The sequence below is a fragment of the Malus domestica genome, chromosome 04, assembly GCF_042453785.1.
Source record: "Malus domestica chromosome 04, GDT2T_hap1".
In the NCBI taxonomy this organism is placed as follows: domain Eukaryota; kingdom Viridiplantae; phylum Streptophyta; class Magnoliopsida; order Rosales; family Rosaceae; genus Malus; species Malus domestica.
In genome coordinates this window covers 7,719,527-7,733,652 of record NC_091664.1, presented here as the reverse complement: position 1 = coordinate 7,733,652, position 14,126 = coordinate 7,719,527, and the positions used below count along the sequence as shown (strand labels likewise).

At 37.4% G+C, this 14,126-nt stretch overlaps 1 protein-coding gene across 1 annotated transcript; it reads left to right on the top strand.

Moving 5' to 3' along the window:
- The first annotated feature begins 6,689 nt into the window (after positions 1–6,689).
- LOC103432990 (peroxisomal acyl-coenzyme A oxidase 1) lies at positions 6,690–11,833 on the top strand. The gene is made up of 14 exons (XM_008371208.4): positions 6,690–7,115; positions 7,650–7,758; positions 7,846–7,907; positions 8,064–8,273; positions 8,501–8,588; positions 8,668–8,830; positions 8,953–9,151; positions 9,272–9,469; positions 9,667–9,798; positions 10,180–10,300; positions 10,444–10,554; positions 10,860–10,929; positions 11,136–11,319; positions 11,409–11,833. The coding sequence occupies exons 1-14, from the start codon at positions 6,978–6,980 to the stop codon at positions 11,616–11,618; spliced, it is 1,995 nt and encodes a 664-aa protein (XP_008369430.2). The 5' UTR covers positions 6,690–6,977; the 3' UTR covers positions 11,619–11,833.
- Positions 11,834–14,126: the final 2,293 nt, after the last annotated feature.

The following is a 14,126-nucleotide window of genomic DNA, read 5'->3' as shown; positions in this document are numbered from 1 at the left end:
TTTTCTACATGTGGACATGCCATTTTACATAATTTATTATTAAGTTTGGTTGAGACCAGTTGCCAACCATCAGTATTTTTCAGTACAATTTGTGTTTGGGCACCAGCCAAACATTAACATTTACGAGTTTTTGGTTGTGTTATCTATGTGCTTGTAAAACTGCCACAACGTACTAAAATAAGGCATCAATACAAACTGGGAATTTATGTTGAATTTGATCCACCATCTATCATTCAACATTTGGAACCCTTGACTGGGGATATAGTTACCGCATGATTTGCAGACTATGATTTTGATAAGACAGTTTTCTCGCCATTAGGGGGGAGAAAATAACATTGTTCCAGAAGAACGATGAGAAAATATCATTCCAGAAGAATGATAAGAAAAAACCGTTCTAGAAGAACGAAGAGAATTTGTCTTATTTTGATTCACGAAGCAATCAATGAGAAAATGAAATATGAATAATTGAATGATGCAACGAAAGTGATGAAAACATATATACTTGCTGCAAATGTGCCTACAATAATTGATGTCCCTGTTGGACAAAACAATGAGACAATAAATGATTTATTTGTTGCACGCCTGAACTGTGGCAGACCCTCAAACTCAAAAAGAGTCAGTCTTCCGAAAGAAAAAGAATATAGCACTACTGAACTATTGCATTTCCGAAGCATAACTGTTGCATGTCATAAGCATGATAGTCGCCACATGAATACATGGTCCAGATGGACAATATGTGGACATGAGAATTTTGATGTCTCATGCATGAAGCATGATAGACGTATAGGTTCGAATGACTCAACTCCCGGAAGTGGAGATTAAAATCCAAACTCTATAATGCTCAAGATGAGGTTATGATCCACATTCTCTAAATTATGACTATCCTGGAAGATATAGTATAATTCCCTTGAAGAGGCAATGGATATCCAAAAGAAATGAAAAGCTTTTATGTATGCGCATGCACATGAGAATATGGGATCTCGAATTGATGATATCCAATGGTAATGTTGGTTTTTACAAGTAGCTGCTAAATTCATCAATGAGCTGTGTTGATATTGAGTCTCGTTCTTTTTCCGTTGACAAAAGGAAAAATTATTGGCCAAAAATGGAAAAAGGCAATTCCATTACAATTTTGTAAGAACGTGGAAAAACGGACGTATATATTTAAATACAATACAAATAACCAAAAGATGTTGAACCAAGGGAGTTACATATGGGCATTTGTAATGTAATGAATTACACTCACATGATATGACACAAGGTTACTAATTGAAACCTGAAATTATACTCTTGTACCTATGAATGGAGAATTATATACGAAGGGTTGTGAGTCACCCACATCATATCTCCATAAGTAAATCCCTCAAGTATACATAGGAGCAAATTTCTCTGTAGAAATTCCAAAGGAAAATGTGTCATAAAGTATAGAAAATCCATGAAGGATTCAAATTGCTTAAAGTAAGCCCCCGAAGGTTAAAGCATAAATTATGTACTCAATACCAATGGATGATATAAATTGCCTTAGTGAGTACTATCATTATGATATTGTTGCAACATACTAAAATCTCTTGCAAGAGTCAATGACATTAAATTAGAACTCCTGAAGAGTTGATGATATTAAATTAAGACTCCTGAAGAGCCAAGAAAAATTATAAAGTGTTGAAAGAAATATTGTCTCGAGCTGCAGATCGAACAATCTACCAACACGAATCTTATCCATGATGTTAAAGAACCATATGGATTGAAGATTATGAGTTGAATACTCAAATGATGTGGACACTAAGAAAGATCATTTATCTTCGTGAGGGTAAATATAAATGGATATTTGGTCCAGAAGTACCACATCTTAGTGAAGTATTTATTGTATTTGGCACGATACATTGAATGGAATAAAGCTTATCTATTAATATCTCCGAGAGATTACAGATATGTACATACACATGAGTTAAAACAAACAAACAGGATGGAGCCTTTACAAATGTTGCTCATGTGAAGCCTCAGTACTCGGAAGTACCTTAGAAGGGGGAGGCACTGGAGATTGATCATGTGGTACCCTAGTACTTAGCAAAACACCATAAGGGGAAGACATCAGTTGCTTTCGAAATCTAGCAACGAACCTCTGGTGATCACTTTGAATTCGACTTTCGGATTCCTGCAGCTGGTCGAGCTTTCTTTTCATGCTCGTCGAGTAATTATTTACAAGCACGTGTAACACTCTATTCTCGTGCTTGAGCCCTCTGATCTCTTGTTTAAGACTTGTCACCTCAGTCATCAATGATTCAACGTGGTGAGTTTGAGCAAGTAGGCATTGGCCCATATTAGATACAGAGCCTGCACACTGAATACTGAAAGCCAAGGAGTCTTGAATGGCTAACTCGTCAGACCGTTTTGAAAGGATTCTGTTATCATTTGGAGTGAGAAAATTCCTAGCTACCACAGTAGCGGTTATGTTATTCTTCATCATAGAGTCCCTAATCGTAAAAGGACCATTAGAAGATAAGAAGGACGGACGCCATATGTTATCCTGATGCTGCTTGTCTGTATCACTCCTAAGACTCAAATCTAAGCAAATGTTAGATGGGCAAATCATTTTCAAAAATGATGAAGGAAAAAGGAGGTCAAATAAAATTTCAGAAGTGCAAGAAGGGGGAAATTTCTCAAGCAACAACTTTATGAGCATACTATTGAACACAATTGATGTCTCTATAAAAGAAGAGGCAACATATCGAAGTGGCATGGCTTTCCGAATTTCAAAAGCCAGATTTTTCTGAATAATGTTCATTGGCATTTTTTAGACGCAATCTCAACTTTTTCTGATATCGCGTGCAACTTTGTCAAAGATCTCTGACAAAGTTGAAAACGTGTAAATCTTACTGTTCTAATTACACTATAGTTGCTGACAAGAGTAAAGGCACAACATCACCACTTGCTATTAGGAAATCTCTATATATGTCGACCTTCATCGTTCATGGCAAGACACACATCCAAAACGCCTAACTTTCTCTCATTACTGAAAATGCATCTGCAACCAAACCCCTTAACATACTCAGTTTCCTTCATCTCCGAGAATACCTCTTCAAACAAGTCACACCAGAGCAAAAGTATCTCATATATTAAGGGACGGGAGCAAGAGTATCTCATATCATGCAATCTCACTGTCATTTTCTTTGTCCTTGTTTTTACCTGCAAAGACAAGGATAAAGAAAGCAATATGTCGGAACCTCCACTCAATCTCCCGGTAAGGAACCGACTACCTGGAACCTTTCCTGATTGCTTACCTAGCATTGCTTTCGAGTAATCATCTTCAACTGTTATTGGAGCTGGGTCTCCAGTCACCAAGAAGTGATGAACCATCCAAATGCAAGGGTTGCATTCCACTCCTGCATCAGAAGGCAAATACTGCAGGAGAATATGCCACACATGTATGGGGGAAAACCAGGGAAAATACTACTTATGCAAGGGGAGCAAGTAAGGCAAGTGAAAATGATACATTGAAGCATGTGGAGACAAGCACAACAAACACATGCTGATTCATCCCCGACAAAGCCGAAGATCACTTGCCACGTGAAGCTCCTCACGATATAACTTCATTAAAGATCAAGCTTCGAAGGTCATTGAAGAAATTACAAGTTTGATTCAAGATCAAGTGTCCACCACCATTGAATCAAATTCCGCTCCAGATAAAAGGAGTAAATCAGACCTTTGATGCAAGTCTAGCAGAAAGCCTTCCAGCCGAGTTCAAGAACAAACCTATGGAAAGTTAACAACAAGTAAAGCATATCTTTTGGCAACTCTTCTCGCTAAGAAACTGAAGCAGAATGATCAACGATCAGCCTAAATGATTTGAAATCAGGGGGAGATATTCATCAGGGGGAGCATCCAAGATAGATCAAGATTTTAACGAGTCAATTGAAGAGTTGTAGCCATCCAAGGGGGAGTGTTGTAAATATGGTGGATGTCCACACTGGCCACTAATCTACTATGCTACAAGTGGGAATAAAGGTTGTCTTTCACTGTCTACCAAAGCTTACTCCCTACGACTCATGTTTTCTATATAAATGCAACACACACCAAACATAGGTGAGTGACTAACAGTAGAGAGAGAGGAAAGAAGAGGAAGAGGGAAAAAATAGGAGATAATAGAGAGAGAGAGTTATCTTTGTATTCATATTATTCCAAATTATAATGAAAGCACCATTGATGCTCCGAGAACGTACTCCAATCACACTGACTGTAGAGGAACCTCTTAAATTTTGTGTCTTGTTTCTTTTATTCCATTGCACACACTGATGATTTTACAACAATCGTTGTTTTCATGTTTGATAAGTACATTGCTTTTGGAGAATTGGTGAGTACATTGTTGAGAATGTGGCACTTATTACATGACTATGCTTTTGCCATGGAGAGAGGGGGATATAATTTGCTTTTCTCAACCATTGAGAAAGCACTTGTTACATTTCTTCATGACTCAACTACCCTCATTAAAGTTGTGTTGACCCTAAGAATTATCAAGCATATGTTGTGTTGCGTGTAGATTGAGTAATAAATAGCTAATTACGTCATTTTGGTGAATACGGGCTTGCCAATTTACGACCGAGCTCAGTTGGCTAATAGAATGAATGTGATGACAATGTTGGATGTATTGTTGACTTCTGTGTATAAACAATTACTGTCGAAGAAGGAACGCGTCTCGACCTTGTGTCCTAGAACCTGAAGACAAGGCTGCTAGTTTTTGCGAGGTTCAAACAAGGTTCGGCTTTCAAAGTGTTGAACACTCCAAGTGACAACTCACTTTGCCGAAAAGACTAATGAGATGATCTCTTTAATGAGAAGACCAAACTAAAGATAACCAGTTGAATTCGAAGCAGTGTTGTTACTCCAAACTAAAGATACTCCTCGATCGCTTGATTCATTTGAAGCTAACACAGTGCTGTTGATCCAAACTAAAGGTGTGTTAACGAAGTTAGAAGAATTAATGGTTTCTTACGGTACAAGACGTTTGCGTAGAGCGAGATTTGGGTAGGGTTTTTTTTTTCAACACAAAGTCTTGTATTTATAGGGTTGTATACTCACTTGGACCCGATGTTGTTCCAACCATGGATCTTTAAATCAACTTCTGATGATAAAAGCAAAAATCACCTTCTAATATATCACACAAAACAATATTGGCTACTCAAAGATGAGTATGAACTCCTACTCAAAATTTCTTAAAATTGTTCGTTGTCAATTTATAGAACTTCGTGTTTATAATCATAACCATTCATATTATAAATCACCATATAAAGATTGCCTATGCCAAAAATCAATTAAAACTAAGGTCGTTTATTGGTAAAAGTATTATGAACCGTCTATGTATTTGCTACAATAGATTGACTAAATGACCTTAGTTTTAATTTATTTTTTGCAAAGATAATCTTTACAGTGTGATTCATAGTATAAACGGTTTTGATCATAAGCACAAAACTCTGTGAGTAAAACATTAAGAGTTTTGAGTAGGAGTTCCTACTCATCTTTGAGTAACCAAGTATTATTCTATCACACACGTGGCTTAAGTGAATATTCCAAAATGATCCACAATTGGAAGCTATCTTTATCAATCCTTGCTTGCTGACCAACCAATTCTATCATTTATTCAAATGAAAACTAATGAAAAGAGCTTTAAAACTTTAAGTTTTAATGATAAGGACAAAATAAAGGGTAAAGTGAATAATATCATGATTAACTTTTTAATGTAAAAATGTGGTTTTTCATTAAAGTGAACAATACCGGAAGCTTTTCGTTAAAGTTCCCTTTATTCAAAGGATAATCACCAAAGCATGCCTGGGACGCATGACCTTATGCTTCCAATTAGGTGGCCTCACATTGCAAATCGAATTCTTGGCCAATTTGCTATCCACTCTTCTAAAAATACCTGCTAGCGTCACCTAGGCGTTAGACGGCTGGACACCGTCCCAAATTTAAGAAAGTATGTCAAGACTAGTCTAGATCGCGACTCTCACTTGGACAGAAAACCGATAACTTTCATTTTGCATTTATTTTTTCCAAAAAAATGTAATAGACTTGTTGAATACTTGGATGACACTCATTATAGGCTTATTTCCCAATTTTTCAATATGTTCTAATGCTTCATAAACTATATGTTCATTTTATTTTGCACTTTATATCATGTACAATTATGTATTTTTTTTAATTATAAATAGGCATATATTTGTCCAATATAATAAATTTACTTAAATCCACCTAGGCTCTCGTCTAGGCCATGCCTAGCTTCCTAGGCGCTAGGCCTCGGCATGCCGTCTGACTAAATCGTAGCGTCTTTTAGAACCTTGTTACTATTTATCCCAAACCTGGAGAGGACCATCATAACCAATTCACCATGTGATCATGTTAATCCCATCTTGCTAATACAAATTCTTATCTAGCACCGGAAGATGAATGATCATTATCTTGTTGTTAAGACCACAATATTATCTTTTAGCAATAACTATAAATTATCCTAAACAGTCTAGAACACCATTTATTCAACAGCCTCGACTGACGTAACATCGGGTCCAAACATTACCTAATGGTTGTGAAAGCTGTTCGGTAAAAAAAGGTATCAATTTCAATGCCAAGGTTAAGGTAACCTGAGATTTCATACGTAATTGCACGTGTTAAAAATGTCAAGAAAAAACATTCAAAATTGGAAAGGAAAAAGAGAGCGGTCAATCTTCTAACATGAACTTTGGGAAACACAATGGTGGGGACATCAAGAAACCCTTATCCTCCGCGACCACAAATAAATTAAAAAATTACAAAAAAAAATTATCGAATTAATAATTAGACACCAAAGCAAATCGTCCCATGTTTTTCTCATATATAGAGTGGATTGTTCACGGACGCTGACGCTTCTTCTCATCGGTTCCTCTTACAAATCACAAGACCAGAAGCGGAAGGAGAGAGAGCGGAAATCTGAGTTTTCGATTGATTCTGTGAAAATGGAGGGGGTGGATCATTTGGCGCAAGAACGGAGCAAGGCGCAGTTCGATGTCGACCAGATGAAGGTCATCTGGGCCGGCTCTCGCCACACCTTGGAAGTCTCCGATCGAATTGCTCGCCTCGTCGCTAGCGATCCGGTAATTGGTTCTAATTTCATTTCATTTCTGATAAATTCAATTGTTTTTTAAGTAGATCGATAGCGTTAGTGGGTTGAATTGGTGGTTGTTAGTGGAGGGGGAAATTGGTGGTGATCGAAGCCGCACCAGGATGCATAGGCATAATTGCCCTTCTGTGGTAAATTCAATTATTTGAATGGTTCAGAATTTGTGCTTCGCATTTCAGTCGTTACTTCTTAGGTAGCAGGCCAAGTTTTTTCTTCTTTTCTAAATTTACTGTTGAGAAATATGTCATTAGCTCTAATTTGTCGTCGAAAAAGCTCGTAAATGTGTATTAATTAATGAACAGATGAGTGATTGTTTTTCTTTTGATCAGCTAAAAATTGTTAATTTGTTGAGTTGTTTGAAAGTTTCCTTCTTTCAAAAAAGTTGTTGAAAATTTGTTGTGATTTGTTGTTTTCAGTTGTATTTCTTGGGCTGGGGGAAAGCAATTAGGCCGTGAATATTATTTTATATTTATTTAGATTCGTTTAATTGGAATTGTTTTACTGTCAGGTCTTTAGAAAGGATAACAGAACATTGCTGAGTAGGAAGGATTTGTTTAAAAACACTCTGCAAAAAGCAGCTCATGCTTGGAAACGGATCACAGAGCTGCGGCTATCCGGTATGTCTCCACAAGGGAGTTCTCGTTTCGTAGACTACTATATTTTTGTTTTTGTTTATTAATTCAACTGTGCTACTATTATTGCAGAGGAAGAGGCATACTGGTTAAGGCATTATGTGGATCAACCAGCATATACGGATCTTCACTGGGTATGCTCCAATTCCTCCTCTTCTTGCCATTCTACTTTTTGGATTAACTTGTTTTATAGTATTTATTTACATTGATTTGGGCACTTTCATGTATGATAAAGTGCTCTACGTGTTTTTAGTTTCGAGTGTAACATAATTTTATTGTCTTCTCTTCAGGGAATGTTCGTGCCAGCTATTAAAGGATCAGGTACTGAGGAGCAGCAAAAGAAGTGGTTGCCGCTGGCATACAAAATGCAAATCATTGGTTGCTATGCTCAGACTGAACTTGGTCATGGCTCCAATGTTCAAGGGCTGGAGACCACTGCAACTTTCGATCCAAAGACTGACGAGTTTGTTATTAATAGTCCTACTCTCACATCAAGCAAAGTGAGTTATTTCTATAATGGTGTTTTGCTTAATCTTCTTATTTTTAAATTGAGTGAAATTTTAATATCAATGATAATACAAGTTTGTTGTGCAGAATTGTTCTTGTTACCATATCTTTAGTATTGATATATTATATATTCAACCATAATGTAGAGTGTTCTTTATGCATACACGATCAAAGTGACTAAGTTACGTTCTTATTGTTCTTCCCTTATTGTTTTGAATAGTGGTGGCCTGGTGGTTTAGGAAAGGCTTCTACACATGCTGTTGTTTATGCCCGTCTTATCACTGATGGTCAAGACCATGGAGTGCATGGTAAGTACCAAGTTTACATTATTTTGATACTCATGAAATGAATGATCGATTGAATTTAATTATAAAATTCTGATTTTAGGTTTCATTGTCCAACTTCGGAGCTTGGATGATCACTTACCACTTCCAGGCATAATAGTTGGCGATATTGGGATGAAATTTGGAAGTGGGGCATACAACTCCATGGACAATGGTGTTCTTAGACTTGATCATGTCCGTATACCAAGGGAACAAATGTTGATGAGGTATGTAATACTTAATGATAGACAAAATGTCATTCGGATGTTTAAAATTTTTAACTGCCTATTTTACTTATTTAGTTAGATGGATAGGAAGACTGTCCTGATGTTTCTTTCAAATGTGCCAGGGTCTCACAGGTCACAAGAGAAGGAAAATACGTACAATCCAATGTTCCACGACAGCTGCTGTATGGAACTATGGTTTATGTGCGGCAAACGATTGTAGCTGATGCTTCCTCTGCTTTATCACGGGCAGTATGTATTGCTACTAGGTATAGTGCCGTTCGTCGACAATTTGGTTCACAAGATGGTGGCCTTGAAACACAGGTACGATGGCAAATTGTTTCATTAGTTTTCTTATTCTCTCCATGAGTTTAGACATACCAGTTTTATTTGTTTCTTATGAAGATGTTTTATTTACTGGTTGTGGTTCATGTTTTGCTTTAGGTCATTGATTACAAGACTCAGCAAAGTAGGCTCTTCCCTTTGCTGGCTTCTGCCTATGCTTTTAGATTTGTTGGTGAGTGGTTGAAATGGCTATACACAGATGTGACAGAGAAGTTGCAAGCTAATGATTTCTCGACATTGCCCGAGGCTCATGCATGCACTGCGGGTCTGAAATCATTGACCACTTCTGCAACTGCTGTACGTGATTATTGCTGCCCTTGCATCCGTTCCATTTTTTTTTCTTTCGGAGGCCTGTGAAGCTTTTCAGCTTGACAACAAATATGGAACTTTCTTATCTCATTGACAGACTCTCTCTCTCTCTCTCTCTCTCTTTCTCTCTCTCTCTCTCTCTCTCTCACACACACACATTATTTATTTATTCATTTTCTTGACAGGATGGCATTGAAGAATGCCGGAAATTATGTGGTGGCCATGGTTATCTATCTAACAGTGGGCTTCCTGAATTATTTGCCGTTTATGTACCAGCATGTACATATGAAGGAGACAACATTGTTCTACTTCTACAGGTACTTGAATTAAGAAACCCTGATCTTATTTTCGTTAGACAGGACCTTTATTTGCCTTTTGACTTTGCTTATTGCTTATTCCTTGCCTGTTCTACTATGATTTAAGAGCTGCTTCTGTCTTGACCCAGTAACTTGCCTCTCACTTGTGCCACATCTTTTGCTACTGTGCTAACTGCTTAAGAAAATGTGCTTGTGCTTGTGATTTTGTTTGCATCTTTTTAAAATTTTACATCCTGAATTTTCTGGAAATAGGTTTAAGATCTTTTATTCTGTAGTAATTTGGAGGAATTTACTTTTGGTTTATTCAATGGTGGATTCAACTTGCTGCTATCAGAATGTATATTTTGTGTGCTGAAGTATTTCTGACAATTTCTCTTTTAGGTTGCAAGGTTTCTTATGAAGACTGTTGCTCAGCTACCATCTGGTAAAAAACCTGTTGGAACCACAACTTATATGGGCCGTGCTCAACATTTGATCCAATGTCGTTCTAGTGCTCAAAAAGGTTGTATTTTTTTTTCTATATCCAATCTATTGGCTTTCTTTACCTTTTTCACATTGTCATGCACAAGTTTGCTATATTTTACATTGCATAAAAGCACAAATTCTGCTTTAGTAATATGCATATACACTTATGTTGGCATGCAGCGGAGGATTGGTTGAACCCTAGTGTGATACTTGAGGTATTTGAAGCAAGGGCTATAAGGATGTCGATTGCCTGTGCTCAAGACCTTAGCAAGTTTTCAAATCAAGAAGAAGGTTTGTGTTTTTTTTTTTTTTTTTTTTTTTTTGCCTCTATTCTGAGTTTGTCACTTGTTTTATTCACGTCTTTTTTTTTTTTTTTTTTTTCCTGATGAAAACGGAAGGATTTCACGAACAATTTTATACATGGCACACTTTGTAGACATTTTCTAATCTTTTTGAGACCTTAGTTCGTTGTTTGTATTTTAATCTCTAGGATAGATACTAATTATTCACTTAAAGTGAATCTTCTTGGTCATTCACAGCTCATTCTCTTCCGTTATGATATATTTGTTAATTTTGATGCATTTCCAATGCTTCAGGCTTTGCAGAACTCTCATCTAATTTAGCTGAGGCAGCAGTAGCTCATTGCCAATTAATTGTTGTTTCCAAGTAAGTTTCGTCCAATCATTTTGTTTAAAATGTTTCGGCCTTGAATTCAATTCCTTGGCTCTGAATTCCTCTCTGTGTGGCACATGTACCTTCATTTCCTAATTCAATGAAATGACAGCGAGGGCACTGCCGGGCGGGATCTAATTCTGAAAGACCCGTAGTTAATTTCCACTTTGGTAATCTTGCTTCTTTTTCTTTCATGATAGGTTCATTGATAAAGTCCAACAAGACATACCGGGGAAGGGGGTGAAAAAACAGCTGGAGATCCTCTGCAACATCTATGCTTTATACACTATTCACAAGCATTTGGGTGATTTCCTCTCCACTGGAAGCCTCACAGCAAAGCAAGCTTCACTTGCAAATGATCAACTTAGATCTCTTTATTCCCAGGTTTGCCCAATCATCTTTGCTTTAAGTCTACATTTTGTTCTTTAATGGTGACTCTTGTCTAATAGCTCTTAAATCTTTATATATGGTAGCTCCGTCCCAATGCCATTGCCCTCGTTGATGCATTTAATTTCACCGACCACTACCTTGGCTCAATTCTAGGCCGCTATGATGGTAATGTGTACCCGAATCTCTATGAGGAGGCTTGGAAAGATCCTCTTAATGAGTCAGTTGTGCCCGATGGCTATCGGGAATATGTCCAGCCTCTGCTGAAGAACCAGCTCCGTAACGCAAGACTATGATTAATAGTGTGATGGGGGATTTTGTCGTCGCCAATAAAAGCACCAGCAGGTGGTTGCTGATCAACATCGAATACTCGTAGTTATGTAGCGTGAAACTTTTCTTAAGTAATTGTAATGGTTTGTTCCTGAATATGGGAAACAATGTAATCTTAATAACTTTATGAATGTGGCCAACAGAGTATAAATAAAAGTTATGTTGTAAGTTTTTACGGCAATTTTGCTGCTTAAGATGGAAATGTGATTGCAAAATGGTTTTGAGGGCATTTACTTGTGCATGAGGTTTTTTGTTTGATTCTCCTCTCTTCTATCGTCGCTTGCTTAAGAAAAGGTCTGCGTTTTAGGCACAAACATTAGGAGTTACGTCTTCTTGCACTTGAGTTCGAACCTCGTTTTTTGTAAATTGGAGGGAGTTGGAATGTTGTTAAAAGGTCCCGTTACTTCCTGTCACCCAAACAAGTCGTCTATTTTCTTCGCCTGAGGGGTCCAGTCTTGTAGCGTGATCAATGGGGTTCATCGCAACTCCTCGAACCTTGGGCCGCTGCCCCAACCACTGGCTTTGCCCAGCATTATACAGCTGCTGCTCCCCATTCCCTGGATTTGGCTCACTTGGGATCGTCCCAATTGTAGCCAGGAACTTAGAATTAATCCACTTCTCAGCACTGGAAGGCAACTTCACTAGGCATCCTGCTCAGGAGGGTTTGCTCAGAAGGGTTCTTTCAAACCGTTGTGTATTTTGGCCCCAATGTTCAAAGCACTAAGCGGCAGGCAACGTCCCAATTGGAAAATTCATGTCGAAGTTAAAACTGATTGGCTTTGCTAGTGCTAGATGGATGAGGAGTTTTGCGGGCGGTGACGTTGGTGGAGATAGTGCGATAGGAAGTGGTGACGTTGGTGTTGACTGAGTGGTGAAGGAGACGACTGAAGAGGGTGGAAGATGCCGCTCGAGCTCTCCTAAAAGCCATTCAGTTCACTTAGGTTTTGCTTTTTCTCTTTTCTTCGAATACAAGTTACAAATTACAACTGAAAAGAGTGAACCACCAACCACCTAATAAAATAGGGAACTTTAACGAAAAGCACCTGGTACTGTTCACTTTAACGAAAAACCACATTTTTACACCAAAAAGTCAATCCTGGTACTATTCACTTTACCCTTTATTTTGTCCTTATCATTAAAACTCAAAGTTTTCAAGCCCTTTTCATTAGTTTTTCTAATAAAATAAGCAAAAAAACAAGGGCCTCATTTGACATAATAACCCATTGGGCCATGGCCTATTGATATTGGGCTTGGGATTTAGAGTCGAGCTTCCTTTTCCGAATTAGAGAAAATCTCACCTGCACTTATTTTAGAAAAAAGAAGGGTTTAGATTCAACTATAGCTCATTTAGTTAAATTTTAACTGTTTGCTCGTGACAAAAAATATGCGGAAGATAATTTCTAGACATTAATCAGGCACGGTCTAAACTAAGTTTTCACCCTTATTTTTGTTACAAGACAACACGATATTTACAAACACATGGACACTTCATATCCTCATATGCTTTTTTATGCATAACTCAACTCAAGTCAAATACGTGAACAACTCAACTCACATGCCTATTCTGATATACGAAAGAAATTGAGCTTTCACACCAAAACTTATTGTCAATCACATGTTAAGTCCTTTACTTTAGACTTGGATTGTCTGCCCTCCCCATCCCATACCCTTCCCATCCCCTCTTATTTTTGTGGTCACGGTTAAACCACGTCAACATTTTATATTGATTTTTTATATAGAAATAATAAGACAAAAAACAATGGGAATATAAAATGTTGACGTGGCTTAACCGTGACCACATAAATAGGAAGGGATGGGAAGGGTATGAGATGGGGGAGGGCAGACAATCCAGGTCCAAAATTCCAATGTGAGACAACACTTAGATGGAGGCAGATTGTTTGCCCTCTTGTTTGGGTGCCCTTCCCATTCCTTCTTATTTTGTACAGTCACGGTTAAGTCACGTCAACATTTTATATTAATTTTTTGGGTAAAAGATTGTTTACCACCCTCGTGTTTCGTGGTTTTCAACATTTAGTACATCAAGTTTTTTTCGTCCCAGAGTCATACCTAAAGTGTAAATTTTGGGACAGTCTCATACATCTGTTAGTCAAACTGTTAGTTCTCCCGTTAAGTGATGACATGGCGTCCTGATTGGACGCCACGTGTCATTAAAAAAATAAAAAATTTATTTAAATAAAAATAATATTAAAAAATATTTAAATAATAAAATAATAATAAATTTTTTTTTTCCTTCTTCTCTTCTTCTTTTTCTTCTTTTTTTTTTCTTCTTCTTCTTCTTCTTCTTCGGTTCTCTCTTTTCTTTTTTTTTTCTTTTTTTTTTCTTCTTCCTCCTCCTTCTCCTTCCTACTCCTTCTTCTTCCTTCTCCTTCCTCCTCATTCTTCTTCTCCTTCTTCTTCCTTCTTAAGAAGGAAGGAGGAGAAGGAAAAAAACAGAAAAAAAAAAAAAAAAAACC

Bases quoted from the DNA above. Each gene is read 5' to 3' on its own strand.
- LOC103432990 (XM_008371208.4), top strand. From the start codon at position 6,978: ATGGAGGGGGTGGATCATTTGGCGCAAGAACGGAGCAAGGCGCAGTTC. The intron at 8,589-8,667 runs GTAAGTACCAAG...TTCTGATTTTAG, and splicing joins TCAAGACCATGGAGTGCATG to GTTTCATTGTCCAACTTCGG. The intron at 9,470-9,666 runs GTACGTGATTAT...TTTTCTTGACAG, and splicing joins TGACCACTTCTGCAACTGCT to GATGGCATTGAAGAATGCCG.